The 19,379-nt window shown below is 49.1% G+C and overlaps 1 protein-coding gene across 1 annotated transcript; it reads right to left on the bottom strand.

Moving 5' to 3' along the window:
- Nucleotides 1–11,566: 11,566 nt before the first annotated feature.
- LOC125521372 (WAT1-related protein At1g44800-like) lies at nt 11,567–14,469 on the bottom strand. The gene is made up of 6 exons (XM_048686433.1): nt 14,093–14,469; nt 13,254–13,316; nt 12,806–13,172; nt 12,522–12,683; nt 12,256–12,407; nt 11,567–12,150 (listed from the first exon to the last, which is right to left on the bottom strand). The coding sequence occupies exons 1-6, from the start codon at nt 14,284–14,286 to the stop codon at nt 11,904–11,906; spliced, it is 1,185 nt and encodes a 394-aa protein (XP_048542390.1). The 5' UTR covers nt 14,287–14,469; the 3' UTR covers nt 11,567–11,903.
- Nucleotides 14,470–19,379: the final 4,910 nt, after the last annotated feature.

Here is a 19,379-nt window from a genome sequence, read left to right as displayed (position 1 = left end):
TGTCGAATTTGTTCGTGCAGTTGTGAGAGCTCGGGAAGAAGATCACCCGTTGAACCGGGCATCTCCTCGGCAGGACGACTTGTTAGCATACCTACAGACATAACTCTGTCAGCCAGCTTCCTCGCCGAACTCTTTTTCAAAGTTCGTTCAAGCACTTACTAAATATGTCGCGTCGAAGCCGTCGATTCTCCTTAACAGAGTCCGACAGTTGGGCATGAACATCTTTTATTTCCACGCCCAGCTTGGTGTTGGCATCTAGGAGATCATTCTTCTCCTGCCTCACCCTCGTAAGCACGCTCTCACCGGCCTTCAGCTGGCATATGAGCTGTTGCTTATCCGTATTTAATCCAGCGTCATCTGCAATTTTATCGTCAGATCTGCATATACGCCGCCTTCTAATATGATACTTATCATTCAAAGGATATGTTACCAGAGGGGGTCTCTTTGGGCTCCCCTGCTACAGCCAGTGAGGCCTGAAGTTGGGCTTTGCATTCTTCCAGCTCCTGGGACAGTTGAGTATTCTTTTCTGTAAGAACCTGCATAACAAATGATCCTTAAATCAGTTATCCTAACTGTTTCAAGTATCAGGGGCTACTGATATATATAATCACCAAATTTTCTCACCCGTATGTCTTTTACATACTGCTCCATGGCTCTGGCTAGACCATTTTGAGCGGCACGGAGGTACGCGTCTCCCGAGTTGAAGGCATCCAATGCCTCTTGGGAGAAACAAGCGTCACGAAGAACAGTCCGGTGACGCCTGTGGTTCATGGCACTTTGCACCTCGGAATTGGTGGCGAACAGTTTATCCGCATCCTCTATCGGAGGAGCGCCCGGCGCACGCCTCGTATTCGTTCTCGCCTCCGAATCCGGCCTTGGAGCCTGGCTAGTGGAGGCGCGATTGGTAGCCTCTCCGGGTATAGTCCGGCGAGCGCTCTTTCTCCTAAAAAGAAGGCATGGGTGTTAGTATGCCTTTGAGAATAATGTCTTGCAATAAAGACGGCGCGCCGTACCGCTGCACCGGTGTCTCAATCCGGACTGCGGGTCTTTTCAGCCTGCCTGGCCTCACGGCCCCTTGTTGGCTAGTTGCCGTAGGCTCGGCCTTCTGCCTCGAGGACCTCCCCTGCAAACACGACTGTTATACGGCAATCAAAAAAGCACAAGGACGGATCCCCTTTCGAAGTGCTGGGACTTCGTTCTCAGTCACCTGTGAGGCTGGAAGTAGCCCAGGGTAATCGGACGTAATGGCCACCAAAGCGTTGTCAATACTCGATTGGTAAAATACCCCATCGATCAGCTCCACTGATATGTCCGGATCCTCCTGGGAGGCCGGGTCAAGGGACCGTCCAGGGTCCTCGGGTTGTGGAGGAGGGCTGTTTATCTCCTTTACAGCCTGGCGCAGCTCCTGCGATGAAATCGCTAGACTGAATACTTAACTACGGGAATACGAAACGAATGGGCGAGAAAAAGCTTACCCAGCTCGGAGGATTGTACATAGAAAATCCGCCCTGCGGGTTGACACGAAGGAATTCCTCCTCTTCTCCCTTGTACAAAGTGGATAAGATTTTTATTAGGTCAGCAGCCGATCCCGGCCCTTTGCGACCGTGGCAGGTGGCGTCATCCTCCCCGTTGAAATCCCACATGGGGTGGCCTCTATATTGAAGCGGCTGCACCCCCCGCATAATACATATGGCCATGACCTCGATCATGGTCAATCCGGATCGAGCTAAAAAACTTATCCGGCTCATCAGGTAAAGAACGTCCCTGTCATCTTCTTCCTGGGGGATCCATGGACGCCAGCTCCGGCGCTTCTTCAAAGGGGCGTTGTCGAACTCAGGAAGGACGATTCTAATAGGATCCAGGAGGGGGCGTCTTCTATATAAAACCATTCTGAAGGCCAGTCTTCGGACGTCTTCTTTGGGGTTCCGGACAGGTATCCGGTCCCGGCAATACGCCACACTTCGGCTCCGCCCACTTGATATATTGACCCCTTCTGAGAACGGGGCACAAGGCAGAACAAATTCCTCCACAGAGCGAAATGAGCCTCATAGCCCAAAAACAACTCGCAAAGGGCTACGAATCCCACGATATGCAGCATGGAGGCAGGCGTAAGGTTATGCAACTGGAGGCCGTAGAACTCCAGGAGCCCCCGGAGAAACAGATGAATTGGAAATCCGAGCCCTCTTACCAAATAAGGGACAAGGCATACCCGCTCTCCCTTGGAGGGATTGGGAAGGCTCTCCGCTTGCTCTCCGCCATTATAGGTGGCAAGCCCGGCTCGAACTGGGACCATCTACGTTGGGGGAAGAAATCCCTTGGTCTGAAGCATCACTAATTTGCTGTGTGGGACGGAACATCTCTCCTAATCTCCAGTCTTGGGGCTAGGGGAGCGAGAGGAGGAGCTACGTCGACCGGCCATGATGGAATGGATCTCTGTCGAATGCACTCTGATGAAGGCTCGCCAAGGGAGAATGGTGTGATTTGGATCTGAATCCCCGTCTTTTAAATAGGCAGCTCATTCACACAGCTAGGGGGTAAATGTAAAAACACCCTGGCTCTTCACATTCGCTCGACACATGGAAAGTGTCCATTATTGGGCGTGGAAGCCAAGGAGTGCAACATTCACAAAAGGCCGGACACTATTTCAACAGGTACACGGAATTTGGAGAGGAGCCTGCCTTGCAATGCCGAAGACAATATTGTGCGCCGGACTCATCGTCGTTGAAGCCTGGTTCAGGGGCTACTGAGGGACTCCTAGATTAGGGGGTCTCCGGACAGCCGGATTATATCCGTGGCTGGACTGTTGGACTATGAAGATACAAGATTGAAGACTTCGTCTCGTGTCCGGATGGGACTCTACTTGGCATGGAAGGCAAGCTAGGCAATACGAATATGGATATCTCCTCCTTTGTAACCGACCTTGTGTAACCCTAACCCTCTCCGGTGTCTATATAAACCGAAGGGTTTTAGTCCATAGGACATACAACCACAACATACAATCATACCATAGGCTAGCTTCTAGGGTTTAGCCTCTCTGATCTCGTGGTAGATCTACTCTTGTACTACCCATATCATCAATATCAATCAAGCAGGACGTAGGGTTTTACCTCCATCAAGAGGGCCCGAACCTGGGAAAACATCGTGTCCCCTGCCTCCTGTTACCATCCGGCCTAAATGCACAGTTCGGGACCCCCTACCCGAGATCCGCCGATTTTGACACCGACGGGGCCTAAATGCAATTTTGAAAACGCGTATTTTTCCTAAATTCAAATAAAACAGCGAAAAACTCCAAAATAAAAAATCTTATTTGATTTTTTTATTAAATCCACAATATTCCTTTAATTTGGGAAAGTCATTTTATTCCCTCTCACTTATTTTTATAATTGGAATTATTGAAGATAAAATAATTAAATCAAATGGTCCTATTTTTTAAAATTTGAGAACCCCAAATATGAAAATAACGAAATCCTCAACTCTCTCCATGGGTCCTTGAGTTGCGTAGGATTTCTAGGATCAAGTCAAAATGCAAATAAAATATGATATGTTGTTACACTTATTGAGGACACGGTAAGCATGGGAGTTTGTAGCATAACCAACAAATATGCCCTCATGAGCTCTAGCCTCAAATTTAGACAAACGAACACCTTTCTTGAGAATGAAACACTTACACCCGAACACCCGGAAGTACTTGAGGTTGGGCTTGTTCTCGGTGAGTATCTCATATGGAGTCTTGTTCAAGCCTTTGTAGAGGTAGAGTCGATTTGATGCATGACACTCGGTGTTGATGGCTTCGGCCCAAAAGTTGTATGGAGACTTGAACTCCGCCATCATGGTCCTTGCTGCATCCATCAACGTCCGGTTCTTCCTCTCCGCTACACCATTTTGTTGAGGGGTGTATGGTGCGTAATACTGATGCTTGATCCCCTCATCACTAAGAAACTCATCCAAGGTGTAGTTCTTGAACTCGGTGCCGTTGTCACTTCTTATAGTCAAGATATTTGCATTGTGTTGACGTTGAGCCTCATTTGCAAAGTCGATGACGGTTTGTTGGGTCTCACTCTTCCTCTTGAAGAAATATACCCAAGTGTATCTTGAATAATCATCCACAATCAACAAGCAATACTTCCTACCCCCAAGATTATCAAAAGATGGAGGCCCAAAGAGATCCATGTGAAGGAGCTCCAAAGGCCTCTTCGAGAAAATGATAGTCGTGGGAGGGTGAGCCTTTTCATGTAGCTTTCCTTCGATACATGCACTGCAAGCACGATCTTTGGCAAAACTAACATTTATTAGTCCACGGACATGGTCCCCCTTGAGAAGACTTTGCAAAGATCTCATATTGGCATGGGCAAGACGACGGTGCCAAAGCCATCCCACATCAACTTTAGCAATTAGGCATGTCGCGGTCTTAGCGAGTCGCTCCGAAAAGTTGATCACATAGAGACCGTTTTCGACATGCCCAACAAAGGCTACTTTAAGAGTCTTGCTCCACGAGAGGGCCACGGTATCAACATCAAAGAAGGTGGCAAAACCCATGAGTGCTAGTTGACGAACGGAAAGTAAATTGTATGCAAGGGACTCAACAAGCATGACCTTCTCGATCGTAAGATCATGAGAAATGACAACCTTGCTGAGTCCCAATACCTTAGAGGACGAGGCGTCACCCCACTCAACGTTGGTGGGCATGGATGGAATCTTTTGCACTTCCACCACCAAGTCCTTGCTTCCGGTCATATGATTAGTATCTCCACTATCGAGCAACCAGGAACCCCCACCGGAAGCAAACACCTACAAGAGATCAATGCTTGGTTTTACATACCCATTTTGTAATGGGTCCTTTGATGTTAGTAACAAGGGTCTTAGGAATCCAAATAGACCATTCAATGTACTCCCTCCATCCATTTTTACAGGGCCTAACTTTTGAATCTCCCATACCAAGGCTGGTGCGCAAAAGGAGGAGCAGTGTAAAATCTTGCATGCAACTTCCTTTAAATGCCTAGCCCGCTCACCTTCGCCTCTTTTAACCTCTCGCATGCAACTTCCTCTCATCACTTTTCTGCATGCATTCAATTTAATGTAGCATTTAGCGCGATTTCACAAGGAGGGCTCACGACTTGCGAGGGAGTATTAAAAGAGAGACACATTGGGTATCTCATTTGGCCTTGTATAGATGGAAAAATGAAATTTGGGATTAGGCCTTGTATAGATGGATAGAGGGAGTACTCATAAGGAGAACCAACAAATTTGGCATAAACATGCCCATCTCTAGCACGGCACAATACATAAGAAGGGTTAAAGTCGCCGGCTTTGTTGGGAAGGGAAGCGTTGCCCTTCTTGGCATCGCTACCCCTCACGGTGTTCTTCTTCTTCTCCTTAGTAGCACCCTCTCCCTCCTTCACAAAGGTTTGCTTGAGAGGAGGAGGTCATTGGGCCTTGTCATTCTTCTTCTTGTTCTTGGACTTGGGCACGTACCCAATCCCTTCCTTGGCCACAACTCCCTTTTGGTTGGTCAAAAGGTCGTTGAGGTTCTTCTCGCCTTGTATGCAAGACACAAGACCTTTCTCAAGTTGCACCTTTAACTTAGCGTTCTCCTCAACAAGATGCACATGCTCACAACATGGGTTAGTAGCATTTGCATTATCAATTAACATCATACGAGGAAAAGTGGCTTTCTCCTTGGTTAGCTTTACTTGAAGTTGATCATGAGACTCTTTGAGACTAGCATGAGCACCCTTCAAGACCTTGTGAGCCTTGTCAAGTAGGTCAAACTCCTATTTGAGTCTAGCAAGATCAACCCCAAGCTTGGCCTTCTTGGAGTTTAGCACACGAGAAACAACAAGAGCATGATCAAAATCTTTCTTTAACTTAGCGTGATCAATGTTGTGTGACTCCTCAAGAGCCAAACAAAGACCACGCTCTTCCTCAAGAGCATTGGAAAGATCCGAAATTTCATCGGCATAGTCACGACTATGCCCCTCCATCTTGGAGATAGTATCTTCATGAGCCTCGATCATGTCATTGGCTTCACCAAGTTGTTCCAAGAGAGCAACGAAATGATTCTTGGATTTACCCTTGAGTTTACCCATAAAGGACTCAAACTCATTTTCCTCCACACTAGATCCCTCATATTCATCAATGCAATTCGTCAAGGAAGGATTATTAATGATGGTAGTTTTGATGTTGGGGGTTACCTTATCGGTGGCTTTAGCCATGAGGCACTTGGCGGTGATGTTCTCATTGGGTGAGTCGAAGAGAGACACTCGTGGAGTTTTTGCAATGGCAACGGAGGCCATGGCAACCAACTCATCATCTTCATCATGATCATCATCCTCATGGTACTCTTCTTGAACCACCAACGCCTTGTGAGGGGTCTTCTTGGTGAAGTTGCTCTTGTTTGGGAAAGACTTGGCGTTGTCCTTTCGGATGAGCTTGCCACCATTGTCTTCCCTCTTCTCATACGGGCACTCCGCAACAAAATGGCTCACATTGCCACAATTATAGCAAGTCTTCACACGTTGCTTGCTCTTCGTGCCACTTGAGATGTTCTTGTTGAAGTTTGGCCTTGAGTTTTTTCTTGCTCCAAAATTGCCTTGAAGCAAGTGCCATGTGTTCATGATAGGCATACTTTGTATCTTCGGGGTTGCTTTCCTCTTCTTCCTCCTCTTCTTCTTCTTCAACACAAACCTTGGCCTTCAATGCAAGGTTGGGCTTCTTTGCCCTTTGAGAGCGAAGCACCTCATTGTCGGCGGTCTTGTCCAAGATGCTCATAGCCACAAACTCATCCAACACCTCACTTGAGGACAAGGTGTGGAAGTCCGACCTTTGATGAATGACGGAGGACATAGCCTTGTGGTAAGGCATCATTGCCTTGAGGAATTTGCACTTGATCCAATTGTCATATGTGTCCTTGCTCCCATGATCTCGGAGTGAAACCGCGAGTTTGGTTACTCTTCGATAAAGCTCACGAGGTTCTTCATCTTCCTTCATAGCAAACTCATCGGCTTCATCTTGCACCACTTCATAGTTAGAGCGTTGAATGCTTGCGCTTCCCCGGTAGAGAGAAACAACTTGGTGCCATGCATCTTTGGCTATGGCGTAGGGCCGGAGGTGAGGAAGATCTTCGGGTGGAATTGCGTCTTGGATGATGAAGAGAGCATTCTCATTGAATTGATTATCCGTGGCTTCTCTTGGAGTGAAGTTGCTTCGGTCATGTGGATAGAGACCTTCTTCAATGATTCTCCAAAGATTAGTATTCACATGATTTAAATGACGCTTAAACCAATAGACCCAAGAATCAAAGTCCTCATTTTTCACAATCTTAGGGGGAGGACCGGCATGATTCAAATGAGTAGAGGGAATCGGTCCACCATACACAAGTGGAGGTTCCACATGGGCAAAGGTGCCGGTACCATTCTTACCACTAGATGAAGGAGTTTTTTCACTAATAGCATCCCCTTGTCGGAGTTAGCATCCGTCACCTTGTTAATGGGATCACGCACTTTCAAAGGTGCGGTGGATAGTTTAAGCCCTTCTATGAATTTATTAAACATGCTTTCAACATCGGTCGTCATGGAGGTTTTCAATGTTTCCAAGGCCACATTGAATTCCTCACGAGAGACCGCGGTTTCCCCATCGCCCGTAGACGAGATAGGATTCACACCGGAGTGCTCCTCCACACCGTCTACGGTGTCAACCATACTCTTCGGACGGTAAAGTCCTTAGTAAAGAGACGAGGCTCTGATACCAATTGAAAGGATCGACATAGTTGACTAGAGGGGGGTGAATAGGCAACTAACAATTTTTAGCTTTTTTTTACCAATTTAAACTTTGCATCAAAGTAGGTTGTCTAGATATGCAACTAGGTGGGCAACCTATATGATGCAACAACAACAAGCACACAAGCAAGCAAGGTAAATAACACAAAAGCTTGCACAAGTAAAGGGACGAGATAACCAAGAGTGGAGCCGGTGAAGACGAGGATGTGTTACCAAAGTTCCTTCCCTTTGAGGGGAAGTACGTCTCCGTTGGAGCGGTGTGGAGGCACAATGCTCCCCAAGAAGCCACTAGGGCCACCATATTATCCTCACGCCCTCACACACTGCGAGGTGCGATGATTCCACTATTGGTGCCCTTGGAGGCGGCGGCCGGACCTTTAAAAATAAGGTTGGGGCAATCTCCACAACTTAATCGGAGGCTTCCAACAACACCACGAAGCTTCACCACAATGGAATATGGCTCCGTGGTGACCTCAACCGTCTAGGGTGCTCAAACACCTAAGAGTAACAAGATCCGCTAGGGATTAGTGGGGGGAATCAAATTTCTCTTGGTGGAAGTGTGGATCGGGGCCTTCTCAACCAATCCCGAGCAAATCAACAAGTTTGATTGGCTAGGGAGAGAGATCGGGCAAAAATGGAGCTTGGAGCATTAATGGAGCTTTTGGGGGACGAGGTAAGTCAACGAAGAAGAGGAGGACCCCCTTTTATACAAGGGGAAACCATCCAACCGTTACCCCCAACACAGCCCCGCAGAGGGCGGTACTACCGCTCCCCCTCGCGATACTACCGTGCAGTCTGGGAGAGCTTGAAGAAAGAGCCGGAACCAAGCCTAGTGCGGCACTGCCGCGGTGGTAGGGCGGTACTACTGCTTCTACTACCGTTGTGAAGTGCCGCATAACCCGACACGAGAGGCGACCCCCTCGAGTCGACGTGGTAGGAGCCCTGTACCGCAGCAGAACTGCGGATGTGAACCCACAAGCGGTACTACCGCTGGGTACCGCAGTACTGCGGCTGAGAACCCACAAGCGGTACTATCACTGGGTACCGCGGTACTACCGCTTGGACCACAGCATGCTCAAAACGCAAGAAAAGAGACATCCATCGACGCGGGAAGGCTCAGAGGGTGCGAAAAGGAAGTGTACGTGATGATTCCACCCAAGCCTTACCAAAGCGGACCCCCTCTTGATAGTACGGAGACTCCTACGAGACAAGACCACAAAACTAGAAATGAAAGAGCTACACCGTCTTGAATAACAAACTCCGAGGGGAAAGAATCGTCTCGTGCCAAAGGATGAATCCCTGAAAAGCTCAAAGCACATGATTAGTCCGCAAAAGCATTGTCATCAGTCACCAAAACACCTTAGGGATAAATATGCCCTTACACCGCGGCATCACGGGAGGTCCTTGCCATCTCCCACTTGTTTCTCATCACTTGGTGATTATCCTTTGGCACAGTGGCTCTTCCATTCTCCACTACAACATCTACCTCTTCTTCGTCCAGCCCAATTGATTGGTGGGAGCTTGAGCCATCATTCCTCTTCTTGCCTGCCTTGAGATCGGCCACAAGTTGTGTCCACTTTGATATGCCATTCAGTATCACCCAACAATGGCTAAAACCAAACCGCTTCTTCTTTGTTTCTTGATACATAGTGGCCGCCATGACCGTCTAGTAAACAAAATACATATGAAAATGAGAATGCAACAAAAACAAGTGTATGCAAATGATGACAAGATGAAGTAATTTAGCTTATGTGAGTTGGCACTCTCATGCTCACTTTGAGCGGCCAAGCACTTGTGAATAGTAGCTGGCGTGCTTGCTCACTTCCCCTTGAATGATCCCCATTGATACTGAAGAGATGCCACATTGCGGTTGGTGACGATATGATGCGGCTCCACATATTACTTTTGTTCATGATATTCCTTTCAAATCTTCTCCCAATACTTGTTTTCCTCTTGCTCTGTGCCGCATATGCAATTCATTGTGGCATCTGTGTTGTTGGAAAGCTCTCCAGAATGCCCCAACATGGTCCGACGACGCGATCCCTGTTTACGGCTGGATGGATGGGGTGCAGAGTCCCGGGAGCGGCTGTGGGAAGGGGGGACAGCTGCTCGTCGAGGTCTGCATCCTCTCCCGCTGCCTCCGTCGCCAGTCCCTCCGAGCGTTGTTCTCCGACTTGCATGACATCGCCGAGGACGGGACGCCGAGGACACATGGGCGCAGCATCGGTTGCGACGGTCGGGGATGGGCTGGACGACATCTAGGGCGGCAGATCGGGATCGGTGGCGAGGATGGGGAGCAAGCATGGCGGGCGGCGAGTGCTCGAACATGGGAAATGGTAGAGGGAGGCGGGAGGAGGGCGGGGGGTTTGATGAATTTGGTGCAAATTATGGTACAGTGGGCCTGTCGGGTCCGACGTGGTGAACGCACTGGCGCCTCCCCATATCCTCCCTACATTTGGGTTGGATATGGGGGTGCCGATTAGCCCGAGCGTTTGCGGCCTATCTGGATCGGTTTTTTGATCGGTCACTGACCGAGCCGTCCGCTCGAACGTTTGAGGTGAGTTTGGGATGCCTAGCTCTAGATGCTCTTACCCAAGGGTTCTTTACGTAATAACATTGTACAAGAAAAGAAGGCACAGAAGCATGGTACTACACTGACCAAGTAAGTGACCACGAAAGTGAAAAACGAAAAGGCGTCGTTTGTGCGTGTGTGCGTGGCCAGAGTCCAAAGGGCGCAAGCACACACGAACAACGCGCACGTAGCTAAGCTAAGCCACCCCAAGGGGGACGACCCGTAGCTCTAGTCGCTAGCTAGACCCTGCAATAACCCGGCACCGGCACACATGCATGCGTGCACACTCACGCAACGCGCCGCTTTTTGTCGCGCAAATGTGCCATGCGTGCATGCCAAAAACGACGGCTCGACGGCGACGGGACACCGCCCCCACCCGCCACCGCGCGCCTACGCACGCGGTCACGTCCACCCGATCGATCGAGACCCTTCTACACTTCTGGATCGAGCTGCATGCATGTGTGCCCGATCCCCGCCGTGTGCATCCATTTTCCACGGACGTACGCAACGCAACACCCTTCGTCGTTCCGTTGCAGATCGGCAAAGCCATCCACCACATCATGCATGATCGATCAGAAAAGGCGCCTCTTTTCTCAACTCGCCGCACACCGTATCTCTTTTCCGATTACGTCGATCGTCCTGCTGCGCCAACGGGCCCAACCAACAAAGAGTAGGAGTAGTGATGATCTTCGTCTTCTTCTGCCACCGGTACGTGCTTTTTTAGGCCATATCCCCGGCTTAGAAATCACAACTGGCGAGCAGCGAGCGAGCCTACAGGCGACTAGCTTATACTAGGAGTTTTGTCCTGCACGGCCATGATAACAGAGAGATAAGACAATCGATCGTGGACGTACGACAATTAGTTGCCAGCAAAGCCGGGCCGATGCTCGTATCGGCGTCAGCCGGCACCGAGCTAAAGAGACGAATTATTCCTGCCGGAAAGAGGCGCCAAAGGCTGCCTGCACAAGGGAAAGAAAGGCAGACGGCGACGTGTGTAGATTCAAAGGACGCCACCTTTGGGATACTGTTGGATTCCATGCCAGGGAACACGGCGCACGAATCAAGTAGGATCAAGTAGTAGTGTTAAGCTAGCTAGTTGCTACAGCAAGAGTACTACTACTACTTATTGGTTATTGCACACACAGGAAGGACACGGCACTTTGCTTTTCTCAACTGGGGTTAGTGTTAGGAGTAGTGGACTAAAGAGGCGAGCGCTCAGTTGAATCGAAAGTAGTCGTTAATATTGATTGACTCCACATCTCTACGATAGCAGAGCGAAGCAGGATTAGACATGCATGCGCGTCATAAGCAGGTCCAATGATCAAAGTTACATACATGGTAGTAGTAGCTAAAGAGTAATAAGGAGCTCATAAATTTATGTGGTCGCTCAAAGTCAAAATGCGAAATCAAAATAAAGAAACTAGACCGTCGATCGTCGACACATGCAACTTCCTTTCTGCATCACACGTAGAGCAGATTTCTTGACCATACACGAGACCGAAGAAACGCACGTAGTACGTACGTAGGCGCATGCGCGAGATGCCGCCTGGAGGTCGCTAGTGGCAGATCGCGCCCTTCACCGCCGGCGTCTCGACGTCGTGGGCGACCTGGCCGCCGTTGACGTGCCTGCCGCCGTTGGTGCCGTTGGTCCCGTTGGTGCCGTTGGTGCCGTTGCCGTTGACGGAGGTGAGCGGCAGGGCCAGCTTCTCGGCCACGGAGTGGACGGGCTTGTCGATGATGTCGTTGCTCTTGCCCCAGATGAGGGAGTAGAGGCCCAGCACGATGATCGCCGCGCCAATCACACTGAGATGAGAGCCACAAGATTAGTTAACCGATTACTCCTGCAGCGATTGCGACGGGTCTTATCTTAATTAATATCAAGGTAGTTTACTGATGAAACGTAATCACCTTCCGAGAGTGGTCTCTTCCTTGAGGATGACGGAGCCGAGGACGGCGGTGATGATCATGCAGAGGGGCTGGAAGGCCGTGACGAACACCGGCCCGCGCGTCTCCGTCACGATGCCCTGCACGAAGAAGGCCACGCCGGAGCACACCACGCCCTGCATGCGCACGCGCATAATTCATCCATTAGCTCGTTAATAACTACTCTAATGGGGTCGACTGGCCGGCTGCATGCATGCATGCATGCAGCTTGACTGGGGGGCGCTGCTTACCGAGTAGACGACGGTGAAGAGGCGGGTGTCGAGGCCGATGACCCACGCGCTCATGTCGTGGCGCTCCGCCACCAGCGCCATCGAGCCGTTGATCCCGGTGCCCATCGCGCAGATCAGGGTCGTCAGCGTCAGCGCCGCCGGGTAGCTGTTGAGCGTGTTCGACTGCGTGCATGCGTTTGCGAGCGGCGCAATTAAGGTACTACGTATACTGTACAAGGGAACAAAGCTAGCTAGCTGCTGCTGCCATTAATGGTGGCCGGCGTGGCCGGTGTGTGCGTGCGTACCTGGAGGACGAAGAAGCCGGCCCAGGCGACGCAGCTGGTGATGATGGCGATGGTGCCCTTGAGCCAGGTGGAGCTGCTCTGGGCGGCGGCGGCGGAGGCGGCCTGGTCGACGTGGTGGGCGCCCCTGGCCCACGGGAACTGCACCACGGGGCCGTGGTACATGATCATCAGCACCGCGCCGATGACGGTGCAGATGGTGCCGGCGACCTTGGCCTGGCTGTGCGAGCTCCGGAGCCGGAGCTTCTCCATCCGCAGGACGATGGCCATGATGAAGGTGACGGCCGGCAGGATGTTGACCAGCGCCGACGAGAAGCTGGCCGAGGTCAGCTTGTTGCCCACGTAGTACAGGTTCTGGTCAAGCACAGGCCTGCAGGTTGGGAACCCACGAATATTGTTAGCCACTCCACTGTAAATAAAAACAGTAAGTAAAAGCATGCATGGCACGTACTCGAGCAGCGCCAGCCCCAGGATCTTGATGAAGATGCGGAGGGTCATCTTGGGCCGTATCCCCCTGCAATTTCGCAAGCATAACAGAACAGACAATCAGTCGCTGTCGGCTACTACTCCATACAAGACGCCAAAGACAAGTTACTTAGCAACGGGCAGTTTATGGTGCATGAAACGAAAGCACAGCTAGCTCAGAGCTGGGCATTAGCAAATTGGCATGAAGCTAATTAAAGCTTTGCTTGCTAAAAAGAAAGTATACTCTAGTGCGGTTACACGCAGATCACAGGAAGCAAAGGCTGTCGGGGTTGCATGTGTCGGTCGGGCATTGATTAATCGAGAGTCGTCCTGACTCCTGACTGACCGATGTCACGGAAAGGAAAGGGGGCGAGAGAAAAGCCGACGTGAATGAATATGCCTGTGGTTGAAAAAGAAAGACCTGGGCATGGATGCGATAGGTGCGCGCTCCTGGTGTCTCGCACCAGTGTGCAACTGTGCATCTAGTGCTTGATTACGTAGTGATTGATTGAAACTAGCTACTAGTAGGAACAGATAATCTTGATAACCATTCAACTTTGTCTTTGGCTGATAATAATAGCTAGACTTCCACTTGGATGTGATGAAACAAAAACGAACTGCGCTTCTGAAACCTTCAATGGAAGCTGGCTACCATGCCTTTGTCTAACAGAGTGTGCATGCATGCATGTAAAAATATCTTCTCCGACAGAGTGCATGCAGCACGTTAATTGGAACAGTTTGACATGCACGCACATGTAAGAAGGCCGGTGGACGGAGAAGGAAGCTGAGGGGGGTACTAGGGATTGAGAGATTGGTGCTACGTACTTCTCGAAGAAGAGGGCGAAGGGCAGCATGACGAGCGTGGCGGCGAGGTTGCGGTAGGTGACGAGCACGTAGTGGCTCATGCCGCGCTTGAGCGAGGCGACGGAGACGATGTACATCCCGGCGTACCCGATCTGCAGCAGGATCATCATCATGTACGGCTTCACGTCGTTCAGCACCTTCTTCCCCACGCCCATGGCTGACGCTCTCCCTCTCTCACACAAGCACGAGCGGAGGGTGGATGGACGGAGGCACGAGCGCACAGCTCTCACCACGTACTCGCACCGTGCGTGTGAGGCTGCGGCTCGCGCTCGGCTGGTGGGCGGGTGGCTGCTGAGCTCAGACAACTGACTGCGGTACGCGGCGATGGAAGATGAGCTCGCGGGCGGGGCAATTTATAGCGGGGTACAGGCCTGTGGGGGGTGAGGTCAGCCGGTCAGCTCGGCATGCATTGGCCCGCGGCGCGCACCACCCGTGCACACTGCTCCTAGCTAGAGTTATGTGCGTGCCGGTAGGAGTAGTAGGAGTTGGTGTGCGTGTGTGGTGTCGACGGAGACGGATGGATGGATCCCGAGTCACCCGTGCACCCAGTTTCCCGTCCTCAGTTTGATTAGGGCGCCACGAGCTCTACCGCTCGATGGATCGGCTCGGGGAACGTGGCCGGCCGGGCCGGGACGTGCGCGTCGACGTTGCCGATCCACTTCCGGAGCGCGCCTGCTCTGCCTCCTGTGCCGGCAGCAGGCCAGCAACGGAGGAGACGCCCGGCGGTACGAAATGCCGCCTGGATGTCGTCTCCGACGGCAACGGAGTGCCGACGCGCGAGGCGGTCCGACGACGGTGGCAAGCGTTTCCCGAAGCTATACTGGCTAGTCATCAATCAATGAATGGGTTAAAGAGGGGGGGAGTCATGGCAGCAGTAACTTCGCCCGCCAGGGCAGCTGGGTTCGAACTCTCATGTTCACGTAACGACGCAGAAATTATAGTAGAAATGTGTGTTTTGGGACTTCATTCATTCTCGTAGCCGTATCGAGACGATAGCATGCTACCGTCCAGATACATTTGTTCGAGCGTCAATTAATATGGGGTGGAGAAAGTGGTTACAAGAGAAAAATATCCGGCCCTGTGCTAGCACTACCAATAGATGATGCACGCAACCAACAAATCCAAAGAACGAGAAGTTCAGATAAGTACAACAGAAGTTTGGACACGGTAGACGAGCTCTTAATAGTGGTGTCATAACAACAGAAGTTCGTTTCAGCCACCGTCGATCGGTAGGTCAGGCCTAAACTGCCACATGTACCGCCAAAATGAGCTTGTCGCATGTCAAACGAGTGACATCCTGGGATTCCCAAGATCGCACAATTCTTACATGTATGAATAATTCACAAAGGGTGGAAACGCCTTCTTTTTCTGTTAGAAAAAGTAGTGTCATTTCAACATAGCCAGCTGAATCAAACACCCCTGCCGTTACCAAATTGCAGCGGCAAATATAGCTCTCACATGCTAAACAACACGATCAATACTTGGTCTTATCACAACACAACGATTGATGCGTACTCCCTCCGTCTGTGAATAAGTGTATATCTAGCTTTTGTCTTAAGTCAAAGTTTTAAAACTTTGACCAACTTCCTAGGAAAAAGTAAAAGAATTTAGGACACTAAATTAGTATCACTATATCCGTTTTGGAATGTACTATGATAATATACTCATTTGATGTCATATATGTTACTACTATTTTCTATAAAGTTGGTCAAAATTTTAAAACTTTAACTTAAACAAAAACTAGATGTACACTTATTCACGGACAAAGGGAGTATATGAAAGACAAATAGTGGCAAAGGAGGTTTGGAGCCGGAGCGGACGGGGAGACGGAGAGGACTAGAGCGGCGTGTGTCGACATTGTCTGTGTGTGTGGTTGTGTGCCATGTGCGCACGTGCACACAGAGGGAGTAAGTCAGAGAGGTCGAGCATGAGGGCTAGGTCAGGGAGAGGGTTGCGGTTGTTGGTTAAGTAACTTAGATGAGTCCATGGCCAAGGGTTGGGTCTTTAGGGTTTGTTTGAGACTAATCGCATGTTACATCATTGTCATGTGGGGTCTATCTGTCAGATGAGTATCCATCAAGTATCCATAAGGTAAATTCTAAATCTATGTCAGACCCGTAAGTTCGGGAGTATTCATGGGCCTCAAAAATTCATTAGAAAATGTTCTCCAAGCCCATGTCCAGTATACCGGGTATCCACAAGTACCCGCATCCATGGATAATATTGTCATCTATAACCATGTGGTCTACTTATACTCAGAGGCCATCCCCTCGGTGAGAATTTTGTCATGCACTGCATCCATCATCCATCTCCGTTAGTTCTAGCGCCTGACTGATATGAGTATCGGTGTATACTGTGTGCCACACGCAGTTCGTCTTTCACACCAACACATGTAGTTCGTCTTTCACACAAAAAAAGCAACTCTCTAGCAATGGGCTACTACTCAGATCCAGGGCAACCACACCACTAAGGAAAATTTCTAGAGATATCACCTTTTAGAGCTCCTTCCACACATGGAGAAGGACCACAAACTCTAGAGATATTTTACCACATCATTTTTGTCTACTGAACCAAACCAGATTAGCAATAATCCTTTGTTGAAAAGAAAAAGATGAGCAATAATCCCTTGTGATCAGTAGACAACAAACAAGACAATTCTGGTACGATGTGCCTTCTGCAAGAATTATTGTCAGGTTAGAAGTCTATGAAGAAACGCTAACCAATAATGAGAAGTATGGACACGTGGACACTACGGAAAGATTCCAAAGAGTTGGAATGGAAAAATTGACAACCCACTATGAATTAATGACATCATATGGAGTACTCACTCCGTCCGGTGAAGAGTGTATTACAAAAGAGTGCACTTTTATTTTTCCAATGTACTTTAAAGTGAGAAAAAATAATTCTCTCTCATCACACGGTAATCAAGACCAATAGCAATCTATACATGGTTTTCTTAATTTCTACATGCACTTAGGCTAGTCATAATGGGGAGTAACTTAGACTAGTGTCATATGCATGACACTAGTCTAAGTTACTACCTTCATAGTGCAAAATAACATAGTACTAGTGTCATATGTGACCTCATTTAATAGCTTGTAGACTCATGCTGTCTTGGAAAGCGCTATGTTACAGTAACATATTATGTTACTACTTCTCATTAACTACTTGCCACATAAGCAAAAAATTCTTGAGGTGCGCTATGTTATTACCTAAGTTACTTCATAGTGGGAGTAACTTAGCTAGTAACATAACGCACTTCAAGAAAATTCTGCTTATGTGGCAAGTAATTAATGAGATGTGGTAACATAAGGCTAGTCATAGTGGGAGTAACTTAGCAAGTAACATAGCGCACTCCGAGAATTTTTTGCTTATGTGGCATGTAGTTAATGAGAGGAGTAACTTAGCAAGTAACATAGCGCACTCCGAGAATTTTTTGCTTATGTGGCATGTAGTTAATGAGAAGTGGTAACATAATATGTTACTGTAACATAGCGCTTTCCAAGACAAGATGAGTCTACAAGCTAATTAATGAAGTCCTCTATGACACTACTAGTAATATGTTACTTTGCACTATAAAGGTAGTAACTTAGACTCGTGTCATATGCATGACACTAGTATAAGTTACTCCCCACTATGACCAGCCTAATATGTTACTGTAACATAGCGCTTTTCAAGACAAGATGAGTCTACGAGCTAATAAATGAAGCCATCTATGATAGTACTATTATGTTACTTTGCATTACGAAGGCGGTAATTTAGACTAGTGCCATATGCATGATACTAGTCTAAGTTACTTCCCACTATGACCAGCCTTAGCTCATTGGGGGTTGGGTAATTAAAGAAGAGAGAGATGATAGCTTGCACATTTTCAATGCATTTTTTACTCAACTCCATAATTTGTTCTAAAAAATTAGATGCACACTCTGCACCGGACGGAATAAGTAGGACACAACCAAGAAAAATGGCATGAAGCTTCCACATTTGCATGCAACCCCAAACTAAATGGTTGAAGCTAATAGCTCTGCACTGCCTAGCTGCATGCCTCCATCCATATTGGCCGTATCCCCTAGTCTGACCCACTATGCCACATTTAGCTATGACAAACTCCCGTATGTGCGGCGCGATGACCCTCGTGGTTATCCCAGAAGCAAAATTGATATGTGCATTCATGGACTAATGGTATCTAGCTATCGCGGCTACTCGAGGGAATTCCGTGGCAGAAAGCAGCAAGATGTAAATATAGGAATGTTATCAACACAGGCTTTATCGGAAATGACCCTGGCTTTACTGGAAAGGAGTCCCGTTTTGACCCCCTCTTGCAACCCGCTAACCTTTTAACAACTTTAGCACCTATGAATATCTTACCTATGACACACAAACCACACACAAACCTACTATTGGCAATCTTGCACATTTTAAAAATGTCCCCATGGAAGATATTGTTATTTTTCGTTTTGGAGGTACACCCCCCATGGAAGATGTTTTGTCTTTGAGCAATGCACATTATAGTGCTCGAATTGCACAAACTTTCTTTAGGGAAAGGTTGGGCTTATTTATTTAATGGATAGGTGTACGCACGCAACATTTCTATCTAACCGAGTGTGCCATCGAATGAAAGCAGCTAAAACTTGTTTCAAAAAAAAATGAAAGCAGCTAAAACAGCAACATGATAAGCTTTCTCTCCATGCATCCGTTGCCTTCGCCTGGCGCTGTACCGCAAAAGAAGAAGAGGGGACGCCGATGCGTGTCCCCCTCTTCCCAAAGAAAGAAAATGACGAGGAGTTTCTCCGCGGCGGCCCTTCTCTCTCCTTTCCCGCAGATGGAAAACAACATCACCCACACCACCCCGAATGGTTTCTTGTGGCGCCAAACTATCTAAGATGGAATGGAGATCGACAGCGGCCGCAAGAGTGCCTCTCCTTTTCTCAAAAATACGCACGGCGCTTTGCGTCCCGGCGCGCCGATCCGATCGTCCGCCTCGTCCTCGTCCTCGTCGTCGTGCGCGCGCGCGAGAGGAGCGATCGAGCAAGCAAAGCGACCCCATCATGCGTCGTCGATCCACCTAACTGGCAGCTGGTAGTAGTAGTAATGGTGGCGCCAATTAATCAACGAAAGGGCGGCCGGCCCCTTGGCTGGCTAGTTAGTGCCTGCTGATGCGCGGATGCATGTACGCGCGTTTGGTGCGCTCTGCTTAGGATTTGCATCTTGTGGTGGTAGCTAGGTCTCACACTCACCTCGCCCCAGG

This window comes from Triticum urartu, chromosome 7, assembly GCF_003073215.2.
Source record: "Triticum urartu cultivar G1812 chromosome 7, Tu2.1, whole genome shotgun sequence".
Lineage (NCBI taxonomy): Eukaryota > Viridiplantae > Streptophyta > Magnoliopsida > Poales > Poaceae > Triticum > Triticum urartu.
The sequence above is the reverse complement of the archived record's forward strand: the minus strand, read 5'-3'. Positions and strand labels throughout refer to the sequence as shown.

What these genes read in the sequence shown, in the direction of transcription:
- LOC125521372 (XM_048686433.1), bottom strand. Translation starts at nt 14,286, where the DNA reads ATGGGCGTGGGGAAGAAGGTGCTGAACGACGTGAAGCCGTACATGATG. An exon ending in TTCGCCCTCTTCTTCGAGAA is followed by an intron (nt 13,317 to 14,092) that starts GTACGTAGCACC and finishes GCGAAATTGCAG; the next exon opens with GGGGATACGGCCCAAGATGA. An exon ending in CTGGGGCTGGCGCTGCTCGA is followed by an intron (nt 13,173 to 13,253) that starts GTACGTGCCATG and finishes CCCAACCTGCAG; the next exon opens with GCCTGTGCTTGACCAGAACC.